Below are 12428 nucleotides of genomic sequence, written 5' to 3'. Positions count from 1 at the left end.
GCCACAGCAAGAAGCCCTCGCACGGCAACTAGAGAGCAGCCTCCACCCACCACAACCAGAGAAAACCCACACGCAGCAGCAAAGACCCATGGCAGCCAAAAATAAATAAAATAATTTAAAAATGCATTGAAAAAGAAAATCCGCTTGCCATTTCCTGCGTTATGAGTTTTCTTAGCAGTACCAGCTACATCACTACTGCTTTTGCACTTGCTTCTGGACCTCCTGGGCTTGAAATGAAGCCACTGCACCACCATACTCGATACAGTAAAGACACGAAAGCTCAACCACTTGGAGAGGATGCACACATGTGACAGTGGACGCCAGACACATGAATAACTTACACGACTGCATCTCTGAAAGTTCGCAACTCAAAGGTTCGCATGTAGGGGACTTACAGTAGCATTATCTGTGTCTTTCTCATGGGACCACAGCATGCATCCAGATCAGATGGAGGCTGGGTACAAGGTGCTGGGCCCCCTGCCCTGTGGCCCCTCCCTATTTCCCTTGGGCTCAGATGTCACCTCCTACAGTGTGAACCCCAGCCTGTTATTCCCATCCCAGCTACAGTACCTCCTAACCCTGGTGACCCCCTTCATCTTGCTCCCCGCACTGGAGGAGGGTTAGAGTCACCCCAGGTTTGAGAACCTGGGGTCAGATCTCAGAGGCTCTGCGTGGGGAAGGTCAGCCAGGTGCCCCCTCCTCTGGCATGCTCCGTCTGCTCTGACCTCTATCCCCTGCTCGCCAGAGGAGGATACCAAGACCAGACTTTCAAAATCTAGAGCATGAAACTTCCAACTCCGCGATCTTCCCCAGCAGGCATGTCTGGGCTTGGGCACAACCTCGCCCAGAGGAAAGTGACTGACGGCCGTCTGGGCTTCACTTGGAGATAACCCGTCCCACTCAGAGCGGGACCTCCAGCCCGCTGCTATTTCCCACAGCGTCTCCCGGAGTCTGTGATTAAACGGATGGAAATGCAAACAAGATTCGACTTGTGCTTGGGGGGAAAGGCTCCCGCTCCTCCAGAAAATATGCACACACGCTCTCCTCTCTCGGGGCCTTGCCCAATCTTCGCCAGGGCCGTGTGGAACTTTCCACACCTCGCACCAGGGGAACGTGCCCCCAGAAGCTCCGGCTGCGCTGCCGCTGAGGGAGACGTGTGTCTGCAGGACCCGCGGCCGGAGCTCCGCCTGCAGATGGCGCTGCTGAGACAGTGAGGGCCCAGCCTAGACCCAAGCGCATCCGCAGGGTCCCGAGCGAGTCTGGGGTCTCGGGCTGCGCCCCTGCTGGGCTCTGAGGAGCTGCCCCGTGAACAGACAGGTGACCCACCGATGCAGAGTCTTTTTTTAACCACTGGAAAAGGGGCCCAGTCCACGTCCCACAGCTCCCAGGGTGCCTGGAAGAAAGAGATCCTGGAGGAAAGTGGGGAGCTTGGTGATCCCTCATAGGCACAGCCAGCGGGGGTACGGCGGGGTGTTGGCTCTCCTTTCCCCCCAGCACCACTGGGGGGCGGTCAGCCCCCTCCCCCACTGCCTGCAGCCCCAGAGCCCGACCCACGTTTCGTCCATTCATCCTTTTGTCTGTCTGTCCATCCTGAAGATGCTAAGGAGGAAGACACGAAGGGGCTGTCATCAGGGTGAACGCACTCCTCCGTGGAGAGACTGTGACAAGTGCAGGGAAGGGGCAGGGAGGCGGTGGTGGGAGGGGAGCCACCTGGGGCGCTGGGGAGGGACTGCCTGCACTTACCCAGGAAGGCCTGCAGGCCGACCCTAGCCCCACCCTCCAGCTCTGAGGCCCGGTCCAGCTTCCCGGGGTGTGGGAGACAGCTCAGCCCTTTAACCCATATCTCCCAGGCACCCTTCCAGGCACTGGGAGACAGCAGTGGGTGGGCACCAGGACACGGCTGGCCCATAGGCTGCAACCTCCAGAGCTTAGCTCGAAGAGCGAAGAGCGGAGAGTAGTAGAGGAACGAGAGAACCGGCAAGTGAGGCTTCACTACTGGTTGAAGACAAAAAACAAAAGCAGCCCAGTGGTGGCCCGGGATGCGGGGCTCGGGGCAGGGGGGGGACCCGGGCCAGTGGGGTTCTGTAGGCAGGAGGTGGAAGATGCCACTGGCTACCCAGGTACTGGGTACCAGGACATCTAGACTCAGACACTGGGGAGGGGGAGGGCCTTCAGGCCAGGGAGCTGCAGTGCCGAGGGCAGGACACTGGTCAGAGGAGCAGAGCTCTCCCTACGGGGGCCTGTGGGGGACTGAGAGGGGGAGGCACGCTGCTCCATGATGTGCTGCGTGAAGCTGGCATAGTCAGGGTCAGGCTGGCTGGTTCCTGATGAGAGCGGGTGCAGCAGAAAGGGGCTCAGGAAGAGCCCAGGGTGGGTTTTCCGCCAACTGAGATGGGATAGTCACTGTGGGGATGGTGGGGATGCCAAAAGCATGGGTGCTTTGGGGACAGACGTGGAATTGGGCAGAGGAGCGGGAGCCTGGGCTGGTGAGCCCAGCTGATGGGATGTCCCCCAAATCAGGCTCTGACATCTCCTTCCAGAATGGTCAATCCTCCCCCTAGCCCCAGGGCCTTGCAGCCTCGCAGCACGAGCTAGGAAGCCTAGCCCAGAGCCCACCCAGCAGTTCAGCTCTGTCAGCTCCCAACCGCGGGAAAGCCTCCTGCCGGGTCCCCTGAGGCCCCTCCCTCTTCTGTCCTGGCCACCGCGCCCTCTCAGCAGCCTTCCCCATCCCCCTCCCTTCCCAGGCTGCCCCTTTTGTCTCGTGGCAGTCTCTCCCTCTGCTCAGCTCCAGTTTGGGGAGGTTTAAGGGAGCGGCCGGCTTGTCTCCAGCGCGCACTCTCGCCCACAGGCTCCCCAGGGGCATCTCTGCCCACACCCTCCAGCACTCAGGACACCTGCCCCAGGTGTCCAAGCGGCTCTTTCAGTCCGTGGCTAAACCTCTGCACTGTCCTCCCGTCCGCAAGGTTCAAGAAGCCAGGACATTTTTCTCAGTGCCTCTCCTGCCCTCATTCCAAAGCTCATCTTCAACCCTCCCTCCTCAGCTGGCAGCCTCCCGCCACCTCCCCGTCTCCTCCTTGCTCCGTGTCTCAGGTCCCAGGCACCAGGGTGGCACTGCTCGGCCCTAAGCCCCACCGGACATCCCCTCCCGCTTCCTCCCGAGGCTTCAGGAACTCTGCTCCTGTTTCTCCTCTTGTTCACCTGTGCAGTGGCTGAGACGCGTCTCACACAACACAGCCAAAGCAGAACGCTTACTTTCACCCCAAATTTCACTTCTTCAGTTTCCCAGCTGCATAAATGCCAACTCCCTTCACCCAGTCGCTTAGGTCCAAACCTCCAGCCCATCAGCAGGCCCTGTCCAGGACACCAGGGCTCTCAGCCCCCTCGCCTGCTCCCTCCGGGTCCAAGGTTCCTGCATCGCTCTCCATCCCAGTCTCCCGTAGTTCCCAGCCTCGCCCTGCCCTCCTGCGGTCTGCTCTCAGCACTGCAGATCGGGCTGCTTCTAGAACTCAGGAGGGATCCCGTCCTCCTCTGGTGTGCCTGGTGTGCCTGGAGAGGCAGTAGGCTCTGAACAAATATTTCTTAACGCCTTGACTGGCCTTTCCCTCCTGAGCCCTCCTGTCCAAGGCTGCCCTTCCTGTAGGAGCTGCCCTGTCTGTGGGGGTGGGGGGTGGGGACGTCCCTGCTCCTGCTACATGGGAGATCCAGGCGCTGTGCCCTCCCATGCTGCCCAGCACACAGCACACACCTACAATGCCCATCCTGGGCCTGGCCCCCAGGACAATGGCCCAGTCACTCATGAGTCAGCCTTCCATAGCCTTGCAGGCCAGGTGGACCTGGGTCCATCAATAGAGGAGGCACGGGGGAGCCAGCGGCGTCCAACATGCCCGTCTCATGCCGTGAGGGTCTAAATTGATACACAGTGAAACAGGGGCCTGGGAGCCAGCTGGGTGGGGCCCCTGGACATCCACCCAAAGGACTATGGGACCATCCGGGTGGTAACGGAGCTCATCCCATCTGAGGCGGCCCCCACAGGCCCTCGGCTCCTTCCTGCTCTGTGAGCCACTAGTCCCTGCAGGAGGAAAGGCTGCTCTGACCAGCACCAACCACACCTCGGCAGCAGCTGAAGGACCCCAGTAAATGGGCCAATTGCAGGGGGCTGTCCAGCCCTGCTTGACCTGTGGGCAGTAGAAGGGAGCAGGGAGTCAGACATGTGCCCTCCTGGGTCACCCACTGGCACAGGGCTGCAGGTAGCTGCATCAGAACCAGAGCTCAGAAAAGCAGGTCCCCCAGGAGACCAAGTGGGGGCCCCGACAGCTCCATGCTTCCTTCCTGGCCCAGTGGGCTCCTGATAACCACAGGGGCGACCACATGACCTCCAGTTCAACCCTGAGTGTTCATACCACTTCCCCTCTGCATACAATGAGCAAATCGGAGGTAACCTCCCCCAGGACGGAATCAGAGGCACTTTTACAAATCAGAACCACCCAGCCCAGCTCCCTGGCCCCAGAAGGGGCTCCAGAGGCCCCCAGCTGCCACCAGAGCTGCTCTGGGCACCTGTTGACCTAACGAACAAACAGATGGGCCACGGCTACCCTCGGTCTGCAAGGCCAGGTGATGACAGGGGTGGCGTTGCTGGTCCCCAGGGCAGGGCAGCAGCAGCAGGGATGATGCCAGGGGGTCCCTCCCCACCACCTACAGCTCCTGCAGGGAGGCAGCTCTCCATGTCCCAGAACCGGGATTTGTGCCCTCCATCACTGTGCCTCCGCCTCCTCAAAAGGCAATGAGCTGCAGCCTCAGCTGACTTACACGGTGATATCCACTTCATGCAAGAGGACAGGTTGTACCAGAGTCCTCTGTGTCCGAGGGGCTCCCCAACCGGCCAGGTGGGGACACTGGCTTCCAGGGCCCGGGACTCCAGGCTCTGCCTTAAGTTCTGTATGTGACAACAGACCCTGGGCAACAGGAGACAGCCCCTCCCGGCTCACTCACCATCTGCATGGACAGTCTGGGCTATGGGTCTGCTCCCCAGGAACCCACTGTCTGAGCCCAGTGATAGGGGCTGGTCGGTGAAGTGAGCAGAGATGGGACTCTAACTGTGGCCACATGGGGTTTTGCCCTTTCTCAGGGCCAGGTTTCAGATAAAAAGTTCCCACCAAAGGTGTGGAGACACCAGGGAGCTTCCAGATGTGGGAGCATGGTGTCAGCGCCCGGTCAGGCTGTATAGAGAGGTCACACACCCTTCACCCCTCCTGGGTCATACCCACGACATTACTCTTGCCATGGTCTCCTGGGGACACCTACCTGCAGGCACAAACACATATACCTGTCCCAACAGGGAATACACCCACTGTCACCCACAGGCCCAGACACACGCACACAAACACTTGCGCACACACACATGACTGAGAACCTGCAGGTCTCTGTGGCTCTGCACACGGCGCTTGTCCTCCACTCACAGAGCTTGGGGACACCTGGACTCTGTCCAACTGTTCACCGCCCCCCTGCCCAATGCTGGGTCTACCACAGGGCACACAGTACCCATGGGACCCACTGCATCCGCCTCCCCAGCAGGAGAAAGGCCTGAGGGAGCCGCTGCGCCTCACCTCCACCTGCTCAATTAGCCTGGTGCCTGCTGGCCCCGGGGACCCAGCACGTCTGGAAATGAGCCCCAGTCACCGGGGCCAGGTACAAGCTGCAGACCTGTCCTTCTCTCTGCTGGCCAACAGCCCTCGTGAAGGGCGATAGGATGGCCTCAAGGCCAGCTCGCGGCCAGCCCCTGACCTGCAAACTCAGCTGGCAGGAAACACCCCGTCACCGCGGCCAATAGAGCAGCGTCCCAGGTGAGGATGCTCTTGACCTGGGAGCAGGTGGTGGCAGCCTAACAGCCTGAGTCCCGGGAGCAAAGACGACCTCCAAGGTATGCTGAGCTCCTGCAGTCGGAGGCAGGGCTGGGCGGGCGGCACGGCAGACCCTGAGTTCGGACAGTCCAAAGCTGGGGAGCATGGTAAACCCCACATCTCTTGGCTGGGCCGCTAGCTGACCAGACACCCACCCACCCTCCTCTTCCTGGCTACTGGTTCTGCCGCACTAGCAGGCACTTGTCCCCAGGGCATCTCCAGGATGGGCCAGCACCTCCCTCCTGCCTCTGCTCCCCCTGGATGGCGGCACCCCATCTGGCAGCAAGTGCCCGACCGGGGACGAGGGCGGACAGGCAAGAGAATGCCCAATGACCCTTCCACCAGGCAAAAGCCCCACCAAGGCCCCCCGAGAAGGACAGACACAGGCACCCCAGTCGACCCAAAGGACCCAGGAGGTGCACCTACCGAGGCGAAGTGCTGCATGGGGTCACTGACAAACAGCATGGCGGGCGCGCGGGGCTCTGCACACGCCGGGGAGCTGGCGTGCCGCGGGATGAGGCATGGGTGTGGGTGGCCGGGGGGGCTGGGGGCAGGGGTGCAGCCACCCAGCAAGGTGGACCAGGTGGAGAAGCTCGGCGGCTAGGGGACCAGAAGCGAGGGATGCTCTGGAGCATGTGGGCTGGCCAGGGGCACTTTGGCCCTCTCCATCTCCCCAGTGCTGTCAACTAGCTGCATCTAACAACAAAACGGGCGGCCCACCCCTTTATTCCTCATGACTATTCATCAAAGTCTAGGGCAGGCCTCAGCTTGCCCACTGCTGGGTCGGACCGCACCAAGGAGGCTGTGCAGGGAGGGGGCGGCACGTGGGGCCACAGGCTGGCTCCACCATGGGACTGCACTCAGCTCCTTCTGAAATGCTGCCCGTGGGAGAACGTGGGGGCCACAGGCCTCCATTCCAGAGCACTGGGGGGCTAGTCCCGGCCCCTGAGACCTCAACAGGCAAAGCCAGGCCACCCCGAAGAGAAGAGATGGTGCCTTGGCCCCAGCGCCTGGGGCGAATTGTCTTACTCTTGCTCAGGGAACACTGTGGTCCTCTGGGGCTGCCCCAAAGCGCTGAGCGGAGATGAGACTTACACAGGGCGACTGCGCTCCCCTGGGACCCCACAGGGAGCCTGGCAACAGAAAGAGCAGCAGGGTGTGGCCCAATGCAGCCCAGCCTGCACCACAGACACTGCCCAGGCTGCCTCTGGCCATGCCCCTGCGGCTGCCGAGGCCCTGGAATCAGAGGGACGTGGTCCAGGAGGACCGCTGGAGCCCTGCCCACCACAGGGCTGGATGGCACTGCCCTTGGCACTGCCAGGGGCTCGGAGACAGGGACCCGCCTACCCGGGGGCTCTGCGGTGGTTACCACCTCTCCCTTCTGAAGGAACCATGCATTCTAATGTAACCGTCTTTGGCACAAAGCTGCCCCTGGCATAGGGGCCAGGATCCTCCCTGGAAGGGCAGTTGAGCCCAAACCATGTGAAAGGAGATGTGAAGCTTCCAAGTCCCCCAAACCCAGCTGCTTCCCTCTGCAAGGAGAGCTTAAAACCCCCCTCCTGGCCTGTTCTAGCTACATGCTGGGGAACTGGGAGTGGCAGGGGCTACACAGAGGGAGGCTCGGTGCAAGGAGCCTGTCAGCATGTCCAGCCCCCCAGGTCCTCTGCAGGAGGGGAAGGGGGAGCCCAGGCAGAGGATGTGTAGCCAGTGGCGCCCCTGAGGGGCTGGGCCGGGAGCCCCTGGCTCAGGCTCTTGTGGGCCTTGGTGGCTTTAGCCAGAAACACAGCTCAGCACGCTTGGCCTGAACCCCAGGACTCTGGGTGGCTGGGGCTGTTACTCCCAACACACAGGCATCCATCACTCATAACGAGACAATCGAGGAAAATCGAGGTTTTGAGGTGTAGACTGGTGTTCAGGAAGTGGGGCTGCAGCGGGGCCCAGGCTGTAAGTTCCGGCCAGGATGCCTGCAGACATGAAGGCCGGGGACTGGGGCCAGTTATCAGTCAGTGAGGTTCCTGTGGGTGCACTCAAGCTTGCCCCCAAGAGGATCAGGGGCTTGGCAGGTGGCTGGATGGAGAGACACAGAGACAGGTAGTAGGGGGAAGGGGCTGGGGTTGAGCCCCCACCCCCACAGGGTATTGTGAGACACTGGAAAATTTTTGATCAAAAGTGGCGCTCTCCAGGTGGGCCTGACCTAATTAGGGAGCGGTTGTCCTGATGGCCTTAGGAGCCAAGGCTGGGAGGGACCGCGGGGGTTGGGAGGGGCAGCAAGTGGTCTCTGGGAGCTGAGAACAGCAGCCCTGGGTCAACAGCCAGCAAGAACTTAAACCTGAATTCTGCCAACAACCAGAGCCTGGAGGAGGTCCCAGCTCCAGACACTACGGTGGTCCTGCCTGGTGCTTGGAGTGCAGCTGGTGGGGCCCTGAACAGGGGGCCCAGTGGAGGGACGTGCAGGACTCCCTACCCACAGAACCTGTGGGACAATAGACGTGTGTCGCTTTAAGCCCCTCTGTAGGTGGGGATTAGCTACATAGCACAGATGACTAATACACCAGGGGAATGAGCAGGTGGCTGAAGACCTCGGGGAGAGGAAGGCCAGGGCCCCGAAGGACCTTGGGCCACTAGGACGGCTGAAGGGCGGCTTCAGTCTCACTCAGACCTTCAGGATACAAGGCAGGCCCTAGGAGGAGCTGGCCACCGTGTGTCCTGGACCAAAGGCTGCCCAGAGCAAGGCAGGGTCGAGTCTGAAGGTCTCCTCTCTTGAGCCCTGGTGGCAGCCCTGAAGGCAGAGGGGCCACACTCTACCCACACTGTGGGGACACCTGGGGCCTGAGAACCAGCACTGTCCCCGTGGCCTGAGCCCGGGCAGGCCTGGGAGTCCCAGGATGAATGAGAGTGTTTTCAGCTCTCAAAGTGCCAGGCTCCTCACCTGCCCCAAAGCATCACCCACTTCCTGTGCATGTATCCAAAGTCCTGGTCATCCGGGGATATGACCGGGAGGGCGGGGCCTCTGCCTCCAGGAACTCTTTCTAGCTCTGTCCTCAGCTGCCAGCTCTGGCCTCCCAGGTCACCCCCGGAACCCTCAGCACCTCTCTTCTGAATTTAACTCACTGGGGGCTCTGCCCCACCAACCACTTCCGCACACTTACAGCAGAAGGATGGGGGGTATTTTCTTGCTTGGCGCACCTGTGCAGGAAGGGGTGAGTCACCAGAAGGGCACAGCTCAGGGTCCCACTCCTCTCAGTCCCTCTGGACCACCCACAAGCAGGTGGCTCTGTCCCCCATGTTCTCCCACCCCAGGAGGTAGTGACCTGGCAGCTGGCTGTGCACTCAGAGGGTCTTCCTACTGAAATCTAAGGAAGGGCTGGTGGGGGCTCCCTGCCCCCAAGCTCCTGGCCCTTCCTCCAGACATTAGGCCCTCCCTCCGCCCACCCGACCCCTTCTGGGGGCCAGCTCAGTTCCCGCTCCTGACAGTTCCTGCTCTAGGGACTGTACACACCCCTCTTCCTCCCGGGCCCCCTCCCCAGGCCAGGAAGGCCTGTCCCAGGTGAGTGCTGGGGTTTCAAGCCCCCAAGAGTCTGCAGGTTTTAACCCTGGCGTCTGTCCCTTGCATAGCTCGCTGGGCACCTGAGGAGGAGCGACGGGGCTCCAGGGTGGATCAGCCCCCAAATGTCATCCCCTCCATGGTCCACGACAGCTGTCACCAGAGAAAGGCACCAGAAGAGGCAGGAAGGGCTGCAGGCAGGGGGCAAGCATGGGCAGCCGGCCCAGGAGGCTCCCAGATTCTGGGAGGATGGGTGGGGGAGACGGGAGAGGGGTGGTCAGGGCCAGCCTCAGCATCAGCTGAGCTCCCCTTCCGTGCATCTTCACAGCTGGTCAGAGCCCTGCCCCTGTTTTGTCCTGAGGGACATCGAGAATCACAAGGCCAGGACCATCCAAAGCCCAGGCCCACACCCAGTGCAGGGTGCATATGGCTGCTGCCTGCTCTGGGCCCTACGGGCATGCACCACGGGGGGCTTCATTCTGCCCGTGCTCCTCTCAGACTGGGGGTGGGCCTCCAGGACCAGGGGAGACCCTAACAAGCTTCCCCTTGTCACAGCACCTGCCCAGGGCCCAGGGGCCACCTCGCTGCTCATGCCCTCTGTGCCACCCTCCTCTCGAGCCCATAGGAGGCCAGGTGCTCCCCTCTCTCCTTTTGCAGGAGGTGAAGCCCTGTGTCATGGGTGAGTCACCCAGGTTCTGCAAGGACTAGAATTGGAGGCCACTGCCCAGGGCAAGAGCCCCACCAAAGGGCCCCCAAGGTGGGCCTGGGGCACCAGTCCTTCCTAGGCACCACAGGCTCTGGGACTGGGGGCAGCTGCTCCCGGGCCCTCCCTAGCTCCACTGTTCCCAGGTTCCAGACAGAATGGCTTTCTCAAACTCAGGCTTCATCCCTGGTGTCGCCATCACATCTAACATCTGTCATACCCTCTTACAGGCTTGGCACCAGCAGTCATCCTCAAAACCCTGATGGTTTAGATCTACATTGATTCATTTTATAGACAAGTAAACTGAGACCCAAAGGGTCAAATAACTCCAAGCAAAGAAGATGTGCGGGTGGGATGGGACCTCCGAGACCCCACACCTCTGCACATCTTGGCCCCCTGGTGCCTGGACCCTTCCTGCAGCAACCTCAGGGTGTCCACCAGGAATCTGTGCTCTGGGGCTCCTCCAAGGCTAGGGGCCCACTGCTTCCACCGGGGCCCTTCCCCTTTAACTGCCTGACTCAGCTTCCTCAGCTGCCCAGTGTGGCAGGAGGGTGGTCAGAGGCCCCACAGGGCTGGGGGAGCCTCTTCTGGGGCCCCAGGCAGCCTGTCACCCCAGCTCCACAAGTGAGGGCACCAAGGCTCAGAGACGTGGGGGAGTCGATCCTGGGACAGACTGGCTCCCCAGGTGAGGCCCTGCCCACTCTGCTTGTCAACACCGCCCACTGACACAGTGGGTGGGGCACCCGTGGGTCCCTGTGGTCCGTCTCCTGATAGAGCCGGGGTGCTGCTCAGGAACCTCTAGTCCAGCAGGAAGGAGTCAGCCTGTTCACCAGGGCAGCCAAGAGGGGTGGAGAGCCAGGGCCCCCAACCACAGTAGGTACCACCCCTGGGACCCAGGGCCCCTAATGCCAGGACTGCCTAAGTCTCATCTTTTGATGGACGAGCCCCACAACCCAGAGAAGGGGGTGGCCCCAGAGCCTGGGGGTGGGGTGCTGGTGTCCACTGTCTCAGAGGTCAGAGGGGCCCGTGTGTGTGTGTGTGTGTGTGTGTGTGCATGCACATGTCCATGTGCTCAAGTGTACAAGCCTTTACACGCAGCCTGAGTCACAACTGCAGGGTGGGCAGAGATGAAAGCTTTTGACTGTGCAGCCGCTGCTCTCTTGTGACCTGAGGCCTGGCCCGGGGAGCACCTGACCTGTCACCAACCTGGAGTGGGGGGGCTAACCTCACTGCCCTAGCCCCAGGCTTTCCCTGATGAGAGTGTGGACCTGCTGGTGGGTGGGGATGAAGCCATGGGGGTGGAGGAGGAACTCAGGACACCGCCCATCCCGGCATCAGCAGGTCCCCACCCTCAGCAGCACTCTGTCCTAGGGGCTGCGTTCTGGCCAGAGGGATCAGTTTCCAGGTTGGACTTTAACAGCACCCAGTTCAGCTCTGTGGGGCTCCCTGCCGGCACCCTGGGCTCTGTGGGCCCCTCCGGGTCCCCAGAAAACTTGGGCATCGGCCCTTCCACAATGCAGCCTGGCAGTGGGCTCTGCAGTCAGCTGTCTAGCTGCATCTCTGAGCCCCATTTTTGCCTCTGAGTGACCAGCCAGCCCAGACCTGCCAGCATCAGACATCCTCCCTGGAGAGAAGTGTCCCACCCCCACAGGACCCTAGAACTGGCCTCTCCTGATGCTGGGTAGTCAGGGTCTCCCAGGCCCGCTGACCCTCAAGGGCATGAGCTGGGCAGCTAGGAGGAGGGGCTCATGGAATTCTGGAGATAGACCTCTTAGGAGGCCGTGTTCAGGAGCCCTCCTGCCCTGGAGCCCAGTGGCAGCTTCTGTTGCTCCACAGGGTGTGTAGAGGGTGGGTGTCTGCTTTTTGATTGTGATGTAAGCCCTAACACAGCTTTGGGTGGCTGAGGCACCCACTTCGAAGACATGAATCTCCAACAACAAACACCTTGCCAGCTACACAACTGGGTCAAGAGCCCGGCCACCACACCCCTGACAGGCCCCTCTCAGAAAGCCCTGGGTGACCAGACAATGGATCTTGGAGTGACCCCACATCTTGCCGTGCTTTAATTCCACTGTTGGGTTTTAAATTCACCAGGAAAGGGACTTCCCTGGTGGTGCGGTGGTTAAGAATCTGGCATGCAACACAAGCAACGTAGGTTCAATCCCTGGTCAGGGAACTAGAATTCCACATGCCACGGGGCAACTAAGCCCGTGAGCCCCAACTACTGAGCCTGTGCACCACAACTACTGAGCCTTCAGGCCACAACTACTGAGCCTGAGCACCA

General features: G+C 61.1%; 1 protein-coding gene across 3 annotated transcripts in view; it reads right to left on the bottom strand.

Moving 5' to 3' along the window:
* The window catches only part of TP73 (tumor protein p73), a 59987-nt gene that overhangs the window by 31658 nt on the left and 15901 nt on the right, over window positions 1-12428 (bottom strand). The window contains exon 1 of one of the 3 annotated variants that reach the window (XM_040264189.1): window positions 6324-6398. The exons of the other annotated variants lie outside the window; for them this stretch is intronic. Within the exon in view, the coding sequence (XP_040120123.1) occupies window positions 6324-6362 (39 nt within the window). The 5' untranslated portion in view covers window positions 6363-6398. Of the gene's footprint in view, window positions 1-6323; window positions 6399-12428 lie in introns of those variants that run through there. 3 annotated transcript variants of the gene reach the window in all.

The sequence above is a fragment of the Oryx dammah genome, unplaced genomic scaffold (genome assembly GCF_014754425.2).
Source record: "Oryx dammah isolate SB20612 unplaced genomic scaffold, SCBI_Odam_1.1 HiC_scaffold_21, whole genome shotgun sequence".
NCBI lineage: Eukaryota > Metazoa > Chordata > Mammalia > Artiodactyla > Bovidae > Oryx > Oryx dammah.
This window is presented reverse-complemented; position numbering and strand designations above follow the sequence as displayed.